At 40.0% G+C, this 20,316-nt stretch overlaps 1 protein-coding gene across 1 annotated transcript in view; it reads right to left on the minus strand.

The window, feature by feature from the left end:
* Nucleotides 1–14,846, minus strand: part of TDRD12 (tudor domain containing 12) — a 45,208-nt gene extending 30,362 nt beyond the window's left edge. The window contains exons 1-16 of the mRNA XM_075282051.1: nt 14,792–14,846; nt 14,552–14,701; nt 14,343–14,479; nt 14,035–14,154; nt 13,868–13,923; nt 13,350–13,435; nt 13,042–13,261; nt 12,381–12,411; nt 10,070–10,305; nt 9,957–9,987; nt 8,595–8,830; nt 8,476–8,506; nt 6,323–6,462; nt 4,181–4,211; nt 300–362; nt 108–156 (exon numbers count right to left, since the gene is read on the minus strand). Of these exons, the coding sequence (XP_075138152.1) occupies nt 108–156; nt 300–362; nt 4,181–4,211; nt 6,323–6,462; nt 8,476–8,506; nt 8,595–8,830; nt 9,957–9,987; nt 10,070–10,305; nt 12,381–12,411; nt 13,042–13,261; nt 13,350–13,435; nt 13,868–13,923; nt 14,035–14,154; nt 14,343–14,479; nt 14,552–14,701; nt 14,792–14,815 (1,641 nt within the window). The 5' untranslated portion in view covers nt 14,816–14,846. The remainder of the gene's footprint in view (nt 1–107; nt 157–299; nt 363–4,180; nt 4,212–6,322; nt 6,463–8,475; nt 8,507–8,594; nt 8,831–9,956; nt 9,988–10,069; nt 10,306–12,380; nt 12,412–13,041; nt 13,262–13,349; nt 13,436–13,867; nt 13,924–14,034; nt 14,155–14,342; nt 14,480–14,551; nt 14,702–14,791) is intronic.
* Between the last annotated feature and the right edge of the window lie 5,470 nt (nt 14,847–20,316).

The raw sequence follows: 20,316 nt of genomic DNA on the forward strand, positions 1-20,316 counted from the left end.
CAGCACCAATGTTGTTTTATAAAAAGGACTAAACTTCCCCTGTTGCACAAATAGGCATGACATAAATATGTCCCCCTGTAAATTATAAATAATACAGACAAGCCTACCTTTCTAGGCTCCTCTTCTAATGGTGTAGGACTTAAAAACTGAAGCAGCCTAGAATGTAAAGGGTAACTGTGAATGGTTCTCTCGCCTTAAATGAAGATCTCGTGCACATGGATATGTAGGACACACTCCTATTTGATTAACTGCAGTAATACAAGTAAATATGTTGCAGTACTAGGATGACATGTAATTACCTTGCCAAGCTTTGTTTCTGGTCTGCTTCTTTTGTTAAAACTCTTTTATTATCACCAACTGAGCTAAAGAGCAAAAAAAAAAAAAAAAAAAAAAAAAAAAAAGTCAAATTTCTTTAATTATTGTTGCGTTAGTTAATATATCAGCGAAAACAAAGACCACCAGTAAGCCTTTTGTACGGTAGCACTTAATTGGCTATTTTATTTACAGCACTATAGAATAAGGTGCCTTGTGCTGCCATGCAGCAGAGGAGAGACTGTCTAGTGCCAGCCAAGTTGATGCAAAAACTGATGAGAATTATGGAACCTCAGATGCCACTACGTATCATGGCATGATCACTGAGTATGCAATACATTATTATCTGAAATAAACATGTACAATAGCAAGGATTTTTAGAAGTGTAATAAAACATTAAACATGAAAATAATTAAAAAAAAAATTAACTAAATTAAATGTACAAACATTCCATGTGTATAAAATAGGGCTGGCAATTCTCCCTGAAAATAAACACTTTTTTTCCCTAAGCTTATGGGTAATTTTGTATATTTAAAGGTAACCTGTCAGGTGTTTTTTCTGCCATAAACTGACCCCAGCATCAAGAAATTACCGTATTTTTCGGACTATAAGACGCACCTAGGTTTTAGAGGAGGAAAATAGGGAAAAAAAATTTTGAAGCAAAAAATGGTAAAATATTTAATATATGGGAGTTGTAGTTTTGCAACAGCTGCAAGGCCACATTGACAGGTGACCCTGCAGCTGTACGGGGATGCATAGAGTGTTTTTTTTTTTTTTTGTGGGGCCAGCTGTACTTTTTAGTTATACCATTTTGGGTTATACCATCTATTGCTTAGATCACCTTGTATTAAAAAACCCCGGTGGTTTATGATATATATATATATATATATATATATATATATATATATTTTTTTTTTATTTTTTTTTATTTTTGTTTTCTAGGGACAGGAGGTGATTTAGAACTTTTATTTTTAAAGCTTTTTTTTTTTTTTTTTTTTTTTTTTTACTATTTTATTCCCCCCCCGGGGGCTTGAACCTGCGGTCACTTGATTGCAAGTCCCATAGACGGCAATACAACTGTATTGCCGTCTATGGGACATTCTGTCTATTAGTATTACGGCTGGTCATAGAGACCAGCCGCAATACTAATACAGCAGTGACAGGCCTGGGAGCCTCATTAGGCTCCCGACTGTCACCCGAACAGGTCGGCTCCTGCGATATCGCCGCGCAGGAGCCGGCCTGCAACGTCACAGGTACGGGGCTGGTGGGGACCGGCCCCGGGGGAGAAGAGGCCACCGATACTGACCCGGCATCCGCTGTACTAGAGAGGCGGATTCCAGGGAGGGATAGACGCCGGCACAGGTGCCGGGCCTGAGACATCGCTGCGCTTCTCTGCCCAGCATGAAGCCAGCGGCGGGGGGACGGAGGAGCAGAATAGCATCACTCCTCCTGCTGCTAGCTTCATGCAGGGCAGAGGAGCACAGCGATGTCTCAGGCCCCGGCGTCTATCCCTTTCCGGCTTCCGCCTCTCTAGTACAGCGGGTGCCAGGTGCCACATTCGGACTATAAGACGCACCCTTCTTTTCCCGCCAAATTTGGGGGAAAAAAAGTGCGTCTTTTAGTCCGAAAAATATGGTACCTTTCCTATAGTGCCCCTCTCTAAGCTCTATGTTACAGACAAGTCAAATAATAAGCTTTTAAAACCTTAGATCATCCAAATTTACCTTATCTAGTTACAGGATAAAGTCCCATGTTGTGGAAATGCCGCATTTTTGGCAGCTGCGGAAACAGCAGTGATAAAAATTGATGTGTTTTACAGTACTAGCACAGTGAAGGAGCTGTGGAAAAGTTGTGTTCTCAAAAATGCATGAGTTTTTGAAAAATATTGAATGTTAATATTATGAGCAGAATCGCAAACGGTTTCTATATACTCGCATATAAGCCGACACGAATATAAGCCGAGGGGGCTTATAAGGGGGGGGGGAATGCAGCAGCTACTGGAAAATTTCATAAATTAAAATAGAATAAAATTACATTAATTGTTCACTGATCTTTACATTAAAAATGAATTGATAGGGCTGCAAATGCAGACACATATAGGACAGGTACAGTACACATACACACGCCCGAACACACAGCCGCAAAAGTGACGGCATCTATGTTTACAGGACCGTTGAAATGTAATAGTCCATAATTTTATCCACCATTGCAGATAAAAAGTCTGGTCATGTGTATTACAGTTTAGTAACTCCATGTGCCTCAGGATAATAGCAGTTAACTCCGTCATATCCCTCACATTAACCCCTCTATGTGCCTCACATAAGAGTTACTGATATGTGAGAGACATGGAGGCAATAATTATTACATTAAACATTATTAAGGCACTTTATTATTACCTCCATATGTCTCACATATTAGTAACCCTTATATGGGGCACACAGGGGTTAATGTGAGGGACATGATGGGATTAACTGCTATTAATGTGAGGCACATGGAGTTACTAAAACTAAGTTAATAAGTTTTGAATAAGTCCGTTTTTATTCATATGCTAATTAGCTTCCAGCCAGCACAGGAAGTTCCTAGCAGCACTCGTCTCTGCTATTATCTCTTATGTGTGTGTGCAAACAGGAAGTCATCAGCAGCAGCCTGTACTGTACACATACATAGGAAACAATAGGCAGAGGGTGCACAATCAGACTTCCGGGGTGCACCGAGAGACTAATAAGCAATTGAATAAAAACTGGATCATTCAAAAACCACTGAGGTGATTTACATACAAAAGGTAGGTGTGGAACAGACTTTCTAAAGGCTATGCAAGGATGCGATTAGCTAAAAATTACTTTTCCCAATGATAGAGGTCCTTTAATAGGAATTTTAACCCCAGTATGTACCTGTGTGTTTTACTTTCACTTCACTCTCCTCAATGCACACACACGAGCTGGGAACTGCCGCCTCCTGGGCGTTCTCTCTTGCTAGTGAAGGGGGGGGAAGTGTCCTATATCATTACTTTAGCAACCACTGAAGGACCTTCCCCCTTCACTTAATTTATGCAGGTCCTTGCAGCGTATGTGCTGTCTGACTTTAGTATAAGCTTTTTGAGCATAAAAACTGTCCTGAAAAAGTCAGCTTATACTCGAGTATATATGGTATATGAAAATGCAAGAAGAAAAAAAACCGCAGAGAAAACCGCAGGAAAACCCTGTTGTGATTCACCACTTGGGGACTTAAATCACATCTTTTGCTGCGTGACTGACATATCCCTCCCTGAAAGTAGTGAGTCTGGTATCCTAGCTGTCACCCTCACAGGGCATCATTAAGCACGATGACTGTATAGCTAGATGAAACTGCTTTCCGCTCTTGTGACTATTTAAAATAAATTTGCATATATCAATCTTTGGTTTTAAAAGCTTTTAACTTGTCTTTTCAAGAACACATAGCTTAATGACGTACACCATAGGAAAGGTGATTACTTGATGTTATACATGCTGGGGTAAGTTTAGGGTGGAAAAAAAAATACCTTACTAGTTCCCTTTAAATTTGAATATCTTGAGGTGAGTTAGTAAGTGTCAGATATATCTAATGCTACTTTCCTCGCACTGCCACCCAACTATTGAGCTGCAGTGAAGAAACTGTTTATCATGGCTGGTAGGGGAGGAGAAAGCCTGCATGGGATCTCATTATGGGGAATACTAACCAATTTCATAATGGAAGATGGAAATCAGAATTTTGCACCTTTTGAATGACAATGAAATTAAATTGAATTCTTGTCCATACGTTACAGAAGAATTAAAAATACAAGAGCACACCACATACAATTATAAACATGCACACAAACCTTTCATTACTACACAATAAAACATAATCATACCTTAATTTTGCTAAAGATTTCCTTGAGATCTCTAAATAAAAAAAAGCAGCAGTAAACACCATGTTACAGTTTATGCACAAAGAGTTTACAATTTAGTCCACTTTTTTTTTTCCCAGTATTTCTTTTGGTAAAATACATTGATCATGGCAGAATTATAGCGGACCCTGCTCATCAGTGATTCTACAGAATCCATTGGTGGCAAACTAAAAAAAATGATACATTGTAATACCATTACCATTGTTCTCATTCTTAGAACAGCAGCACAGCAGAAAACTCAATAAAAATGTTTCTTGCCCATCTGCACAGATTTTTATATATATATATATATATATATATATATATATATATATACATACACAGTCCTATGAAAAAGTTTGGGCACCCTTATTAATCTTAATCATTTTTAGTTCTAAATATTTTGGTATTTGCAACAGCCATTTCAGTTTGATATATCTAATAACTGATGGACACAGTAATATTTCAGGATTGAAATGAGGTTTATTGTACTAACAGAAAATGTGCAATATGCATTAAACCAAAATTTGACCGGTGCAAAAGTATGGGCACCTCAACAGAAAAGTGACATTAATATTTAGTAGATCCTCCTTTTGCAAAGATAACAGCCTCTAGTCGCTTCCTGTAGCTTTTAATCAGTTCCTGGATCCTGGATAAAAGTATTTTGGACAAACAATTCAAGTTCAGTTAAGTTAGATGGTCGTCGAGCATGGACAGCCCGCTTCAAATCATCCCACAGATGTTCAATGATATTCAGGTCTGGGGACTGGGATGGCCATTCCAGAACATTGTCATTGTTCCTCTGCATGAATGCCTGAGGATTTGGAGCGGTGTTTTGGATCATTGTCTTGCTGAAATATCCATCCCCGGCGTAACTTCAACTTCGTCACTGATTCTTGAACATTATTCTCAAGAATCTGCTGATACTGAGTGGAATCCATGCGACTCTCAACTTTAACAAGATTCCCGATGCCGGCATTGGCCACACAGCCCCAAAGCATGATGGAACCTCCACCAAATTTTACAGTGGGTAGCATGTGTTTTTCTTGGAATGCTGTTTCTTTTTGGACGCCATGCATAACGCCTTTTTTTATAACCAAACAACTCAATTTTTGTTTCCAAAATGAAGCTGCCTTGTCCAAATGTGCTTTTTCATACCTCAGGCAACTCTATTTGTGGCGTACGTGCAGAAACGGCTTCTTTCTCATCACTCTCCCATACAGCTTCTATTTGTGCAAAGTGCGCTGTATAGTTGACCGATGCACAGTGACACCATCTGCAGCAAGATGATGCTGCAGCTCTTTGGAGGTGGTCTGTGGATTGTCCTTGACTGTTCTCACCATTCTTCTTCTCTGCCTTTCTGATATTTTTCTTGGCCTGCCACTTCTGGGCTTAACAAGAACTGTCCCTGTGGTCTTCCATTCCCTTACTATGTTCCTCACAGTGGAAACTGACAGGTTAAATCTCTGAGACAACGTTTTGTATCCTTCCCCTGAACAACTATGTTGAACAATCTTTGTTTTCAGATCATTTGAGAGCGGGCTGTCCATGTTCGGCGACCATCAAACGTAACTGAACTTGAATTGTTTTGTAGAAAGAAATGGTCCAAAATACCTTCATCCAGGATCCAGGAACTGATTAAAAGCTACAGGAAGCGACTAGAGGCTGTTATCTTTGCAAAAGGAGGATGTACTAAATATTAATGTCACTTTTCTGTTGAGGTGCCCATATTTTTGCACCGGTCAAATTTTGGTTTAATGCATATTGCGCATTTTCTGTTAGTACAATAAACCTCATTTCAATCCTGAAATATTACCGTGTCCATCAGTTATTAGATATATCAAACTGAAATGGCTGTTGCAAACACCAAAATATTTAGAACTAAAAATGATTAAGATTAATAGGGGTGCCCAAACTTTTTCATAGGACTGTATATACATATATATATATATATATATATATATATATATATATATATATGTATATATATATTTATATATATATATATATATATATATATATATATATATATTTTTTTTTTTTTTTTTTTTTTTTACACACCTGACTCAGATACATGGAACAGTTGCAAAAATATGAGAATTTGACATAAAATTAGGACAAACTTACCGGTAGATAGCCTACGCGTTTTATCTCTATCGGACCACCCAGGCCATATAAACTGAGCAGGAACAGATTCCACCTTGGTATCACTTTCTGTTTGTAGCTTTGCTTCACCTGTCTGCTGTGGATTTTCTTCACCTTTTACACTAAAATATACAAAAACTGCTATAACTAAAAAAGGAATGAGCCGCAAGAAGATGACCTGTTTTATGTTAAAAATATTTTTTAAGAATCTTTGCTCAGTGTTTTCAATAGTTTTTTCAAGTTATCTAAATTTTTTAAAATTCCTAAAAATCTTGCACTTCTGACTATAGCCAAAAAGGCAAATAACATGCTGAGATTTCCTGTTTTCTATAGAATTATTTGCAGCTGCAAGAGCCTTACATATCAGCACACTGATGATCACAACTATCAAGTATATGAAGATAAAACACAAAATCCAACAATCACAATAGCAGATTTGACAGATTATCCACTTCCCCCTCTCTACTGTCATCTGCTGAGGTCACAGAGAATGCCATAATAGTCAATAGGATCTGCTCCGGACCATTGTGTCTATGGCCCAAGATCAATCTCCAGTCTCAAACTATTTTAGGCTTAGTAGCAAGAGGTGGAAGATTTTTAGGATTTTTTTTTATAAATATAGAAAAAACAACATGGAAGCTCAAGATGCCTCCCATTGTGATCCAGTACTGTTGGTCCATTGTAGTCTTCTTGAACCTGTCAACTTGAAAATGCAGTCTAATCTGCATTCAGCGTGTTAGGCCTTATTCACCTTTCATTTTCAATCCATATTCAACAGAGATAGAGAAATTGATAAAACCATTTTCTTTGTACTTATTCAGACATCCATCTTTTTTTTTAAGGTTCAAAGTACACGACTGAATGTGCATCAGAGTTGGGGGTCCAGTTCATCATGGAACGCAGTCAGATGACATTTCAATACATTCTATGAGGCAGTCACATCCATGTAGCTTCTGGACCCATGATTATACAGCAGGTCCTATTCTGTTCCATTTTATATGAACGGAATTGATCCGGAAGTCCCATAGACCTAAATGCATCATGGAATACACCCAGATGATACTCTGATGTTATTCTGGGTGTCATATGACTGCACCCGGTGATGAACTTGGATGCACACTCAGTCATGTGCAAGGGCCCTTAGGGTCTGTTTAAATTGTATTTTCACAGACTTAAAACAATGCTAAGTATAGTAGACAATATTAATTTCTTATCTTGGGACTCTGTTCCTGACACAAAGAATAAACAACAGTCAGAAAAAATATAAAGGAAATATCCAATGTGTATTTAGAAGCTGTGAAAAAAGCTGTTAAAAAGCTGCTGTGCAATTTCATGCTAAAGGAAGAAGTTGGCCCTGTCCATGGAAGATCCTATTTGGGAAGAGACATATTGTAGATAATCTACAGGTATTGTTTTGTGCAACAAGTTTTTCACATTTTAAATGCACGTGCATTTCTAGCTCTAGGACATTGCCTTTAAATTTCTGTATTATGTAACAAATCATTTTAAAGAGTAACTGCTTCACAGAGTAACTTTGATTTTTTTTTTTGCAAATGCACAGCTTATGGAAATACAATAATGTAAAATTATCTTATAGCAAAGTTGAAAGGCAGTCCAAGTTAGAGACTGCAGGCACTGATGAGACAAGAAAGCGTTTCTAGCAGATAGGATTTGGCCCAGAAGCTGTTAATACAAGTTTAAAAACTTCAAATGCTTATAATTGTAGTACAGTATACCATAGATACATCTGGCTAAAAAAATCTAAAAACCATGAAGGGCGGCTTCACATCTGCGCCCGTGCGCACTTTCAGAATTCCTGCTGGGTTTCTGGCGTTTTTTTTTTTTTCTTTAAACGGACACAACTTTGTGTAAAGTTAAGAAAAAAAGGTTTTGCCACAGACAGGTACAAAATGCTCTTGGGCGCTCACTTTTCAAACCCATTCACTTGAATGGGTTTGAGAAGTGACTGCCGGGTTTCCGTCCCCTGCACAGTTTCTCTGGGCAGAAGACGGAAACCCAGCAGGATTTCTTAAAGCGCGCACGGCGCAGATGTGAACCAGCCCTAAGTTGCGAATTTAGTGAAAACCAAGTTCCTGTTAAAGACAAGATTTGTAAAGTAGTATAAAATGTCATACCTGATTTCACCAACTGTATTTTCTGCAACTTCTGGAGATTTAAAGCAAAAAGCAAAATTACAAAAAAAAAATGAAAATACAATTCATATGAAAGAAACTGATGAAATAGCTCTCCATACCTGTATGCAACTTTTGTGCTTGATCTGAATTCCTCTGTAAATGATAGCGGAAGGATTCAGGAGTGATCGCCACCTTGAATATGGGACTGTCTGAAAAAACATGTTGCTGGTCTTGTGGAGACACTGCACCCACATTCTCAAATACACATGTTTGGGCTTTGCTCATAGATTCTGGTGTGTTTTCATTTTGACTATGAAAAGACATAGAGTCTTTACTGGTATGAATTTCTGCCTCACTGCAAAAGATAGATACATGTGTAAAAGTTAAAAGAAAAGCATTCTGGAAGGATATGACATTTCTAACTAACCAGTGAGTGCACAGCAACACATCTACCCAGAGTGCTGAGCAGGCTCTACAACAAGTGCTCAACCAAGTTAATGAAATGGCCATAGCTCATACTTCCTGGGGATCATATATAGTTTCCCAATGGCTAGGCCTCAATTATAAGGGAGCGTTTACACTACCGTCGGTGTCCGACAGGTAGTGTCCGCTCCTAGTGTCCGCTGAAAATCTGTCACGGACATTAGAAGCGGACGCTATCTGTGTCCGTGACACCTGTCATTCATTTCAATGGGCATCGGGTGCGTTGTTTTGCACTCCGTGCCCGTCCTTCCCTGTCCGCAAGTGAAGATGTCCGACTTCTCAAGCGGACAGAAAAACCCTGCATGGTTCTTCTGTCCGCTTGGAGGGGCTGACAAGCAACGGAGCTCCTTATATAGGGGAGGGGGGAGGTGAGAGCTCCAGGATTACTGTGCTGTCTATCTTCAGCTTCTCCGCTTATCAGCCGGTTTAACTGAATTTGGCTGGTAAGGGCTGAGATAAGGAGTCTGTTACCTCTGTATGTAATGCAAGCTGACTCAAATCCAGCTCTGCTACATCAGCTTCATACTGTGGATCATAGCAGATAGCAGTGAAACCCCACCCACCACTGTGCGAGAAATCCAGGAAGTGAAGAGAGTACAGAGCCTTCAGGCTGCAGAACAAGAGTTATGGGAATACCCCTTTAAATAGTTTACTACATAGTTAATAAGGAACTAGTAACAAACAGCATATGGTAATGGACTCATCTACTTAAAGAGGACCTTTCATCAGATTGGGCACACTGCTGCTGAGCAGAAGGGCGTCCCTGGCTAAGTGTCAGAAACACCTTTCTGACTGTAAAGCGCTACGGTACCGGGACTGATAGCGCTTTACCCGGGGCACAGATCGGGAAAGCCGACAGTGCGCTGAATTCAGCGCACTGTCAGCTTTCCAGCAGTATATGGAACTGCCTGTGCCCGAACTGATGAAAGGTCCTCTTTAAAACAATTTAAATGGGTCACAAAAAGCCAAAGGAGAAAACAAAAAAAAAGATTCCATACCTAAGCTTAGTTGCCATTTTTTCTGCAGCTTCTGTCAAAGAAAAGCAGAAACACTTTATAAAGGTTCCAAATAACTTGTGAATGTGTGACACCAAGAGAGATATTTGTTGTACCTGTATGTAAGATTTGTCTTGAATCTGATTTGCACCATGAAGGCAGAAGGAAAAGATCTGAACTGGTTGCAATCTTAAATTTTGGATCTTCACAAGATACAGACTCTTTAGGTTGAGGAGATGAGTCATGTGCGTTCCCTGATACAGAGGGACGGTGTCCTTCACTCATAGAAATTGATGGCTTTCCATTCTGAGAAGCTATATAGCTTTCTTTGATGCTACGTACAACTGTCTCTCTGCAAAATAAAATTAGCCATAAAAGCTTATGTAAGGAATAACAATGGACATATAAGCATACTAATGTGAAAAAAAATAACTTGCATGTCGGAAGTAAGCGTCATACACTATGTTCACATTAGCGTCTGTTCTCAGTTATCCTGGTCCAGTGACGGACTGCTAAAATAGACGGACCCCACTGACTATGATGTGTGCGTGCAGGACTTTTTGTTTGATGACTTCAGGTCGACATTGCAATAGACTCCAACAGAGACTCCAGTACAAATGTGAAAGTACCCTTAGAGTATGTTCATAATGGGTTGTGATGCTAATTTTGATGCTCCTTCTACCCAAGGATCAGTGTAAGGGCTCGTTCACATCTGCGTCGCCCTCTCCGTACTGCAGGTTTCCGTTTCCTGCCTAAAACAGAGGCAGGAGACGGAAACCTGCAGGAGTCTCTCTCACCCATTCATTTGAATGGGTGAGAGAGATGTCCGGCCGTGAGCGGCAGTGAGCGTTTTATGCTCTCCGCCGCGAAACCGGGTTTTATAATCCGGACACAGAGTCGGACATGCAGTACTCTGTGTCCGGATAAAAAAATCCGGTTTCGCGGCGGAGAGCCTAAAACGCTCACCGCCGCTCACGGCCGGACCCGGTCTGTGCTTTCCGTCTTCTGGCATGCAGAAGACGGAAAGCACAGAACGGAAAGAAGAACGCAGGTGTGAACCTAGCGTAAGGAAGACTAGAACACCACAAACATCTTCCCCCTTGTCTTTAATGGATTTCTTTGAAATGGGGCAAAAGCAGCCTGCCATATTCTCTAGAGGGCAGTGTTAGGATCACATCTTCCATCTTGTATTCTGTCAGCCATTTTGTAAGCATTTTCTGTTATAAGCTTCATAAGAATGTCTGTTTAGAGTCTAAGAGACCCCTTTAGGGGATAAGGCGTGTGGAATGTTAATGGTTGGGTTATAACTCCTTATCTATTTATGGTCATCTTTGAGGGTGGGTGTAGAAACCGGTTCAAATAACCTGTTTGGTCGTTAGCCCCAAGGCCGGAGCGGACCAGTATGTGATCATTATCTCTCTTGCTGTGATATACATCTAGAATTAGTGTAAGATGTTGGTTTACACATAAATATCTTAAATTCTTCTTCATGTCATGAGAAAGGTCATCCCAGGTTGGAGTGTAATAATGATATGCAGACCTTATCCAATAGTCATGTGCCACAGCTTATGTCATAGCCAATCATGTCAAGTCCAACCTGCTTTTGTCTGTATAAATATTGACTCCCTGTAACAATAAATCAGAACTCTTGATACACAGCCATCTTGTGTCATTAATCAGTTCTCCAGGCTTAAAAGAAGATGGCTGCAGTCCATCTAGGCCTGTTAATTAATTATTTAATTTGGAGCTCTGCAACATACTATGAGGACTCTTTAATGTCCCCAACAGCAGCATACAGAGGCACTGTACTCCTAATTACAGCCTGGAGAATAGATTTGCATATTTTTTTACCCATATTTTCAGAAGGAATACACAAAAAAAAAAAATCTTATTACAATAAATGTTAAACTTAAAAAAAATAAATAAATAAGGTGTGTGATCTGAAAATGGGAGCTGGTCATTTCCTTTTACCGCTCGCAGAAAAAAGAAGCGACTTGCCCTATCTTGATGCAGATCCCGCGGCAAAAACCGCAGCGGTGTCCGAATCAAGACAATCCCTCCGGGCTAGGCCTATTCATTTGGGCCTAACCCGGAGCGGAAAACCGCGAATGTCAGAAGCCGCGACAGATGCATTTTGGTCTGGATTCGGACGCGGCTTTCCGCGTCAAAATCCAGACCAAAAAACTAAGTGTGACCTAACCCTTAGGCTCCATGCACACTTCTCCATAGAGGTAAGTGGATGTTACTCTGTGTGTCGCTTGAGTGCATTCCGCAGCAAACTCAGCCCCACGTTGGATTCACACACTCAGTTGTGTACATGAGGTCTAAGTAATTGATTTTTCTGCTTTTTATTTTGGACTATCTGAACTTAACATTAGTGCATGAATGGTAACACCACATAGAATATAACAAACACCATGTCCATACCTTTGTGAAGCAGCAGTCTTCTCAGCCAATTCTACAAAACAACAAAAATATCTAAGTATTGCTAAAGATATTTTAGGCATGCGTCCCATACAGCATTTGCCATAGGATTTCTCATTTGTGGGTTCCACCCCCCCCACCCTATTGATAATCCGTCCCTAGAAAAGGTCAATATTCAATATATGAGGTTTGGTACCCAGTACCCACACTGATCAGCTGTTTGAAGCCAAAGGTCGTACTACATTTTTACTGGAAAAGTATAAATACTTCTCTCCTCATTTTTGAGGAGTATTTTTTTGCCATGGAGAAGTACACAGTTCAAAGTAATGGAAATAATAATGCTAAGAAGTTCCTATTTTAGAAGGGAAACTATTACTATAATTATGTTTTCCAAGTATAGTAAATTTAGAGTTTTATTTCTATGGTGTTCACTGCGATCAGGAAAGCAGGGAAAGTAATAAGCCTTCCCTGCCTTCTCTCTGGGAGCTCCGGTTTAAGTTACAGCTGGTAAAGCTGCTGAAATCTGCTTGGAAATACCGGTAAAGTCCTTGCAGAACAAGGCACCCACCTTCCAGACGTAAAAACCCAATGGGTGGTCCAGAAGTGGTTAATCAACTGCAGTGCAAAACGTTTTCTTACCTGTGGCTCAATTTAAAAAGCTTACCTGTTTTCCATAATGCTAGATCAGGGATGTTTTCTACCGAAGGTTCATGTATTTCTAAAGATTTAGCCTGTTTTCCTGAAACGGGCATACATGCACACCCTTTCTGCAAAGTCTGGGTGGAGGATGTAACTTTGTCATTTTCAACCTTGTCTTCAGGATGTCCACTTTCATAGCAAGCATACTTTTTGACTACTAAGTCATCATTGGCGCAAATCTTTGACTGTACACACAGATAAAGCATGTGATTAGAGTTAATGTGAAGTACATTTCTAAGCAGTATTGCGATATGACACAGCCCATTGTCTTACCACTGAATTTGTAGTAGTCAGAAAGAGACATACAGCCATACAGTTGTCCTCCACTGAACAAAGCTCAGCTTCAATCTTCAGGGACTCTAGGAAAATAAAAAGCTTTGATGAACACTCAACAGCTTTGCGCTGTTCTTTTTCATGATATTCTTCCAAACATAACCTCATGTCTTAGGGTGTAAAGTGATGCCAGAGTCCCTGGGACACCTACCTCTTAAGATGCATATAAATAATAGTGTTCAAAGGGCCTGATATCACCTGTATTACTTTTTGTGAGACCCAATACAAGTTACTTATGCATTGGTGACTAGAACAGCTAATAAGTGTAGGGTCCAGTTCTCAGACCCCCTTTCAGCCACCATGGTACCTTGAATCTTTTAATCAGTGAAGGTTCAAATGTTAGGACTCCCACTGATCCCTACAATTAATGGACTACAGACAGACATTGGAATATCTTAGTAATAGGTCTTTTGCTGGAAGACCCCAATACCTGCCAACACAATATAATATAACCTTACCGTTAAGTAGTTGACGAAAGTATTGAACTGCAGCAGTGTCCCAACATTTTGCAAGTCTAAAATAGAAAAGAAAGAAACTGAACTGAGTGAAAAGTAATAATCCATATCAACTGTAGCAGTGCATCAAATGGCATAGAGGTGTCTGTCCACAAATTCATCTCACTCACTTTAACTCTGACTTGCTTTCCAAGACATTGATGTACAGTGATACTGGCTGTATGTGATGCAACTTAAATTTCCTTGCACGGTATGGCAGCTTCTGGCACTCCTCCACGAGAAACCGAATGCTGGAAACATAGGAAACAATAGAGTAAATGGTCCAGGGATGAAGTTTGTGCTGTGTTAAATATCGTGTTACATATATGTACGTGTTATTCCATTGTTACTCAAGTGTGTGTGTGTGTGTGTGTGTGCGCGTGTGTGTACGTGTTTCATATGTCTAATTTGCATGTTACAGTTACAAGAGGACTCTCACTTGCTCTTCTTAATAGGACAGAACAGGGCATAATCCAAAAGAAAACAGTCCACCAGCTCATCCTGTGCACTACAAGTAGTGGATTCCAGTATGGCTCGGCACCAGCTCTTCATTTTTTCATAGAAAACTACACATAACTGAAAGAAAACACAAACATGAGTATCTACTGTGAGGCAACTGACAGATGTGTCACATTTACTGTAAATTACCGCCCCAACAGGTAGTGACGCCGGCTTCAGTTCCTCTACATCTCTGTATACTGTGCTGTAAAGAAAATTCAGGTTGTCAAATAGCTGTTCATACTGCTTGCTGTCACCTTCCTTCAATATTTCGCAGAAGAAGCAGCTTGGATCTACCACCTGAAAGGGGAGCACACAGTTGTATGTTACATATACTGCACTGTATAGAACAAAACTGTACTTATGTATATGAGCAGAAGGACTTTTTACCTGCAGTACCGACAGATTGTACATGTTTCTGTCAACTTCATAAACTGGAAAATCCTCTGGTCTGTAACAAAATATAAAAAGAATAGATGGAAGGAAATCAAAATGCTGTACATGAGTGTGGCCATATCTCATAAGTGTTTGCCAAAGGGCATGCAAGTTACCACTGAACAATAAAATAATTAAGTAAAACAACAAGTGTGACACCATTTTATGTTCTGTTCTTGTTCTGGGGGGGGGGGGAGTGAGGGTGAGTATGTTTTTTTTCTTACCCACCCTCTGCCTAATTAAAAAAAAAATAAATAGCCTGGAAAACTTGTTTAAGTTCCTACATACAATTCTCTAAGCATTGCCAGGGAGAGTTTTCCCCGTAAACCTGTATTTAATGCAGCATGTACAGCTGAAGCATTTAGGAAAGAGGGAAATTATCACTTTATATGACTGTATCTCAGGTTTTATTCCACCTGGTCTCACAAGAAAGATGACAGTCTCAGTATTAATATGCTTCCAAGCTTGCAGCACTAGCAATAAAGAACAAGAGATATCACTAGTTAAAGACACAGTCATGAATATAATTTTTCTATGCAACATGAACTCATCTTCCCTGTGATACCAAAAACATTTTTCTAGATAGTATAAAATTGGGTTGATAGGGAGAATGTTAGAGACAGTTTCCTCTTAGCAAGGATGTTAGATAAGTTCACCAAACCGACAGATTAGCAAAATAAATCAAATAAAATGAGATTTACACTTTAATGTTTATTGTGTCTATTAAAAGAACAAAGTTCCTATTGCTGGACATACACTAATCCGTGATTTTAAAAACACAGCTCATTGGTCTCATGAACTTACAGTATCTGCACAGCATTTTCATTTTCACAATCTGCATTACTTTCAACATGTTATAATACTTCACAGTTACTACTTACGCTAGGTTCACACCTGCGTTCAGCTGTCCGTTCTGTGGTTTCCGTCTTCTGCATGCCAGAAGACGGAAACCACAGACCGGGTCCAGCCGTGAGCGTTTTATGCTCTCCGCCGCAAAACCGTTTTTTTTTAATCCGGACACAGAGCACTGCATGTCCGACTCTGTGTCCGGATTATAAAACCCGGCTTCGCGGCGGAGAGCATAAAACGCTCACCGCCGGACATCTTTCTCACCCATTCAAATGAATGGATGAGAAAGACTCCTGCAGGTTTTACGTCTCCTGCTCTGTTTTATGCAGGAAACGGAAACCTGAAGTACGGAGAGCAGGGCGCAGATGTGAACGAGCCCTTAAAGGGGTTTTCTGGAAAACAATGGGTTTTTTGGGGTTTTTTTTTATTAAATGCTCCAACGTCGCCCAACCTCGTTCACACAGTATTGATTGCTTCACAGTAGCCCCCCTCCCCACACAGTATTAAATGCTCCAAAGTAGTCCCAATCCACACACACAATTATACTTACCTGAAGTCCCATGAAGACCTGGCAGGCATCGTCATCAGCGCCTGCGATGGGGCAGAGGACACACTCTGAAGTCAGTGTAGGCCACGCTCTACACTGACAGCTTTCAGTTGTATGTGTATTTGCGCATACAGCTGAAAGAGAGGATCACTCACTAACGGGGGATCCTGTACTGGAGCGATCCAGGTGATGGCCATCACGGCCCTAGGAGTTTCATTATAGGTGCGTCCCACCATCGGGCCGTGGTTTAGGGACCCCTGATTTACATGCTTCAGCTTCCTGCTACGTAACTTCCTGATTAACCCCTCTCACCTTACTCCCCCCTCCTTATTCTCTCCCTCCCATACACCCCATCCCTATCTTTCTAGCCATCCCAGCCTTCCCTACCTACTCAGCCCAACCCCCGACCCCATTATACAGTATACTTACCTTCCTGTGAGACTGCGTGCAAAAATGGACAACACGTTTAAAGGGGCTCTATCATTGGGAAAAGTCATTTTTAGATAAGCACATAGCTGCATAGCCCTTAGAAAGGATATTCCACACATACCTTTTGTATGTAAATCGCCTCAGTAGTTTCTGAATGAGCCCGTTTTTCTTCATATGCTAATTAGCCTCCTGCGAGCACCGGAAGTGTCTGTGAGCACCCTCTGCTATGTGTACAGCACAGGCTGCTGCTGACTCATCTCTCTGCTCTCACACACACAGCAGAGAATAGTAGACGGTGCTCACAGACACTTCCAGGTGCTTGCTGGAGGCTTATTAGAATATGATTAAAACGGGCTCATTCAAAAACTTGGCAAAAGGCGATTTACATTCAAAAGGTATGCTTGTTAGTTAAAAATGACTTTTCCCAATGATAGAGCCCCTTTAAGTTTTAAATTGAACAGGGGCAATGAAAAATGTTTTTTTTAAAAAAATCCATACTCCCCTTTCCACGATGCTCTGGGGCCTCCCTACATGGTCTGGTCTTCTTGGTCCTGTGCTGTCATGTGGCAGAAGACCCAGCCAAACGTGACCGCTAAGGTCAATCAGTGGCCTCAGCGAAGGGCAGGCGATGCCACTAACTGTGACATCACAAGCCTCTCACTGAGGCTGCTAATTGGAAACAGGAGAGTACGATTTTATTTCACTTGCCCCGGTTGTCCAGGCACACTGTAACAAAAGACAGCTTAAAAAAAAAAAAATACAGTTTTTTTCCACAGTGCTTTTAATTCAGTTTTTCTTCAAATTTTCTCTTTCCCTATCAAATTTTTTAGGGAAAACACTTGTGCTCTCACATTACTCCTGAAGAATGGGCGCATACACCCTGGCGTACATGGATCCACTGCAATCTATATCTCCTCCACATTACAGAGTGGGCTTCAGAAATGTTGCTCTGGCAACAGAAACATAGCCACCAGACTCTGCATAATTTATTGTGGACGTTATTATACATTGGTGGACATTATGCAAATTTTCACTGCATCTAATGAAGTGACTACCGTGGCTTTTTCACTGTTGGCCTAGAATCGGAGAATCGTGCGCCACGCTACATTGGAGTGTGCGGTACCTCTGTACCTCCTACAACTTATTTGATGGACAGGACACTATGAAGAACCTCACTAGATGTAGACATTGCCTTTACCATGAGAGATTATGTGTTAGGATTGCTAGAAATCTAATATAAATGCAGACCAAATATGCAGAGTAAATGTATACAAGAACTGCAGGTTCTTGGTCAGTAAAAACAGTTTTTGTGATATTGGACAAGCAATAGTTTTTGTTGTTGATGTAGCTATATGAGGGATTGTATTTTTGCAGCATCAGTAGGAAAACTTGATTTGACATAGAAAACATCAATAATTTGGATACTACCTTGGGTTAATAAAATTAAAGCATGATTAAACTTTCAAACAACTTTTGATTTTCTGTTAGAATTTTTAAACAATAATATATTTTAACAAATTTTGTCTCCTTTCTGTGAAATCTGCATTCCTTTATTCTTACCATTTCTTATCTATTGAGATCTGCACATAAATATCCCAGTTCTGACTTTGTTTTCAACTAGTTATAACTCTGGGAATAATATAGGTAGCAACTATACTGTCATAAAAAAATCATCTCCTTTATAAGACACCAGAAGCAAGATTCCAAATTTTTGTAAAATCCCTTAGATGCCACAATCTTGGATGTTAACAGCATCTAAGGCTGGTCTTACACGGCTGTAATGTAAGTCCGCAAATGGTCCGCAATTGAGGGTTTTCAATCGCGGACACATTATATTCAATGTGGCCTCTTACACCACCGGATATTTTATCGGTGGTGTGGCCGGGTCGCAACCGTGGTCCGCAATTTATAGAACATGTCCGTAATGGCCGTGAATTGCGGCACTGCACGGACTTGCCCATAGAACTCTATGGGCGAGTGTGGCAGTTTACGGGCATCTGCGGTGTCTGTGTTGCTGATCAGCAACTTGCGGACCGTAAAATCATTACGGCCATGTAAGACCAGCCTTAGAGATGAAAAAGGTTAACCAGATTCCAAAAACTGACTGCAAATACATCCACTGTAGTGCTAAATACTCACTGTTTCCTTGTGTACCCTTTACTTGGCTTTATTTTACTTGCTGCTCCTTGTATCACTGTTATTTACATGCAGTAAATCTGAGGACAAACTAAATTTTCTTCTCTATTCTCCCCTGCAATAAAATCACAAGCAATAAATCACTTGTACATCCAAGGTCACATGCTACAGTGATGTTTTGTTTGCAAGCTCACTAGCTCCCACTTCTTTGAGCAGTAAACACATTAAGGGTCCATTCACACGGAGGAAAATGGTGAGGAATTAGGTGTGTAATTTGAAGCGTTGAAAAAAAAGCCTCCCATTGACTTCAATAGGTTCTATCTAGCAGAAAAAGAAACCCATTGAAGTCAATGGGAGGCTTTTTTTTCAGCGCTGAAATTCCACACCAAATTCTCACCATTTTCCTCCGTGTGAATGGACCCTAAAATTGCAAAAACCGTCCCGAAATTGTCACTTTTTATATTGCAGATTTTGAATTCATGGCTCAAATAAATATAATACAGACACATAACTCTGGTGCCTTATGCGCATGTTATTCCTTTAGCGATCTAAAACATTTTAGCCATAAACCAGTAACATTTAAACCTCTGCATTCCCACAGTCATAACTTTTTACATTTTTAATGCAGCTCATGAGATCTTTTATTTTGTGTTTATATAAGACTTTTTGATCACTTTTAATTAGTTATTGTTTTTGAGAGGTGAGGTGATCAGAAAACATCAATTCTGGCATCTGAATTTTAAGGTACCCCCTCCCCTAGGGTTATCTGAAGTGACATGAAAATAATAAAATCATTTACTCTATTTACAATGTCCCTGAACATGCCCTGCTCAGGGTAAACTGTAATGCACTTTGCTCAAGCCCCAAGCATAGCTTGTCTATAACTGTAGGGGACGGTGGGTTAAAGGGTTTTATGGGCTTCAAATCCTAGGTCATCGTTATTCGAACAGTGAGTTTCCAACATCCCATAACCCCATGGGTCAGCTGTTCTCTCCTTATGGTTTGTGATCTTTTACAATAAATAATCAAAAATGTAGAAAAAAAGCAGGGCACTCACCAACCAGCAGATAAAACTTGACACAATTTTATTTCATTCCTTTAAAAAAACATTGTGGCACTCACATTCGGGATTAGATACAGATGAAACAAGGTATAGCAGAAGCAACGATCGTTTCGTGCATGTTGCACTTCATCAGGCTCTTTTTTCTACTACTTAACAGAGAGCACCCAGCCACATGTTCATTGGAGTGTGTTTTTTACCCAGTCTTACTCCCCATAATGTGTTTGGGTTGAGAAAGGCGTTTATCTGCTATTGAGGCTGCCGCATATTTTTGGTCAATTTTTCCTAAAAAAAAAAAAAAAAGTGGTGCCGCTGGTTGCGTTTCTTCTGTTGACTTTTACAATAAATAATCTTTCCAATTTCAATAAATCTGTACAAATATACCTTTTTTTTGAGTACTCCACCAAAAAAAAAAAAAAAAAAAAAAAAAAAAAAAACACCATGGCAAGTCTTTGCTTT

Source organism: Leptodactylus fuscus, chromosome 7 (genome assembly GCF_031893055.1).
Source record: "Leptodactylus fuscus isolate aLepFus1 chromosome 7, aLepFus1.hap2, whole genome shotgun sequence".
In the NCBI taxonomy this organism is placed as follows: Eukaryota; Metazoa; Chordata; class Amphibia; order Anura; family Leptodactylidae; genus Leptodactylus; species Leptodactylus fuscus.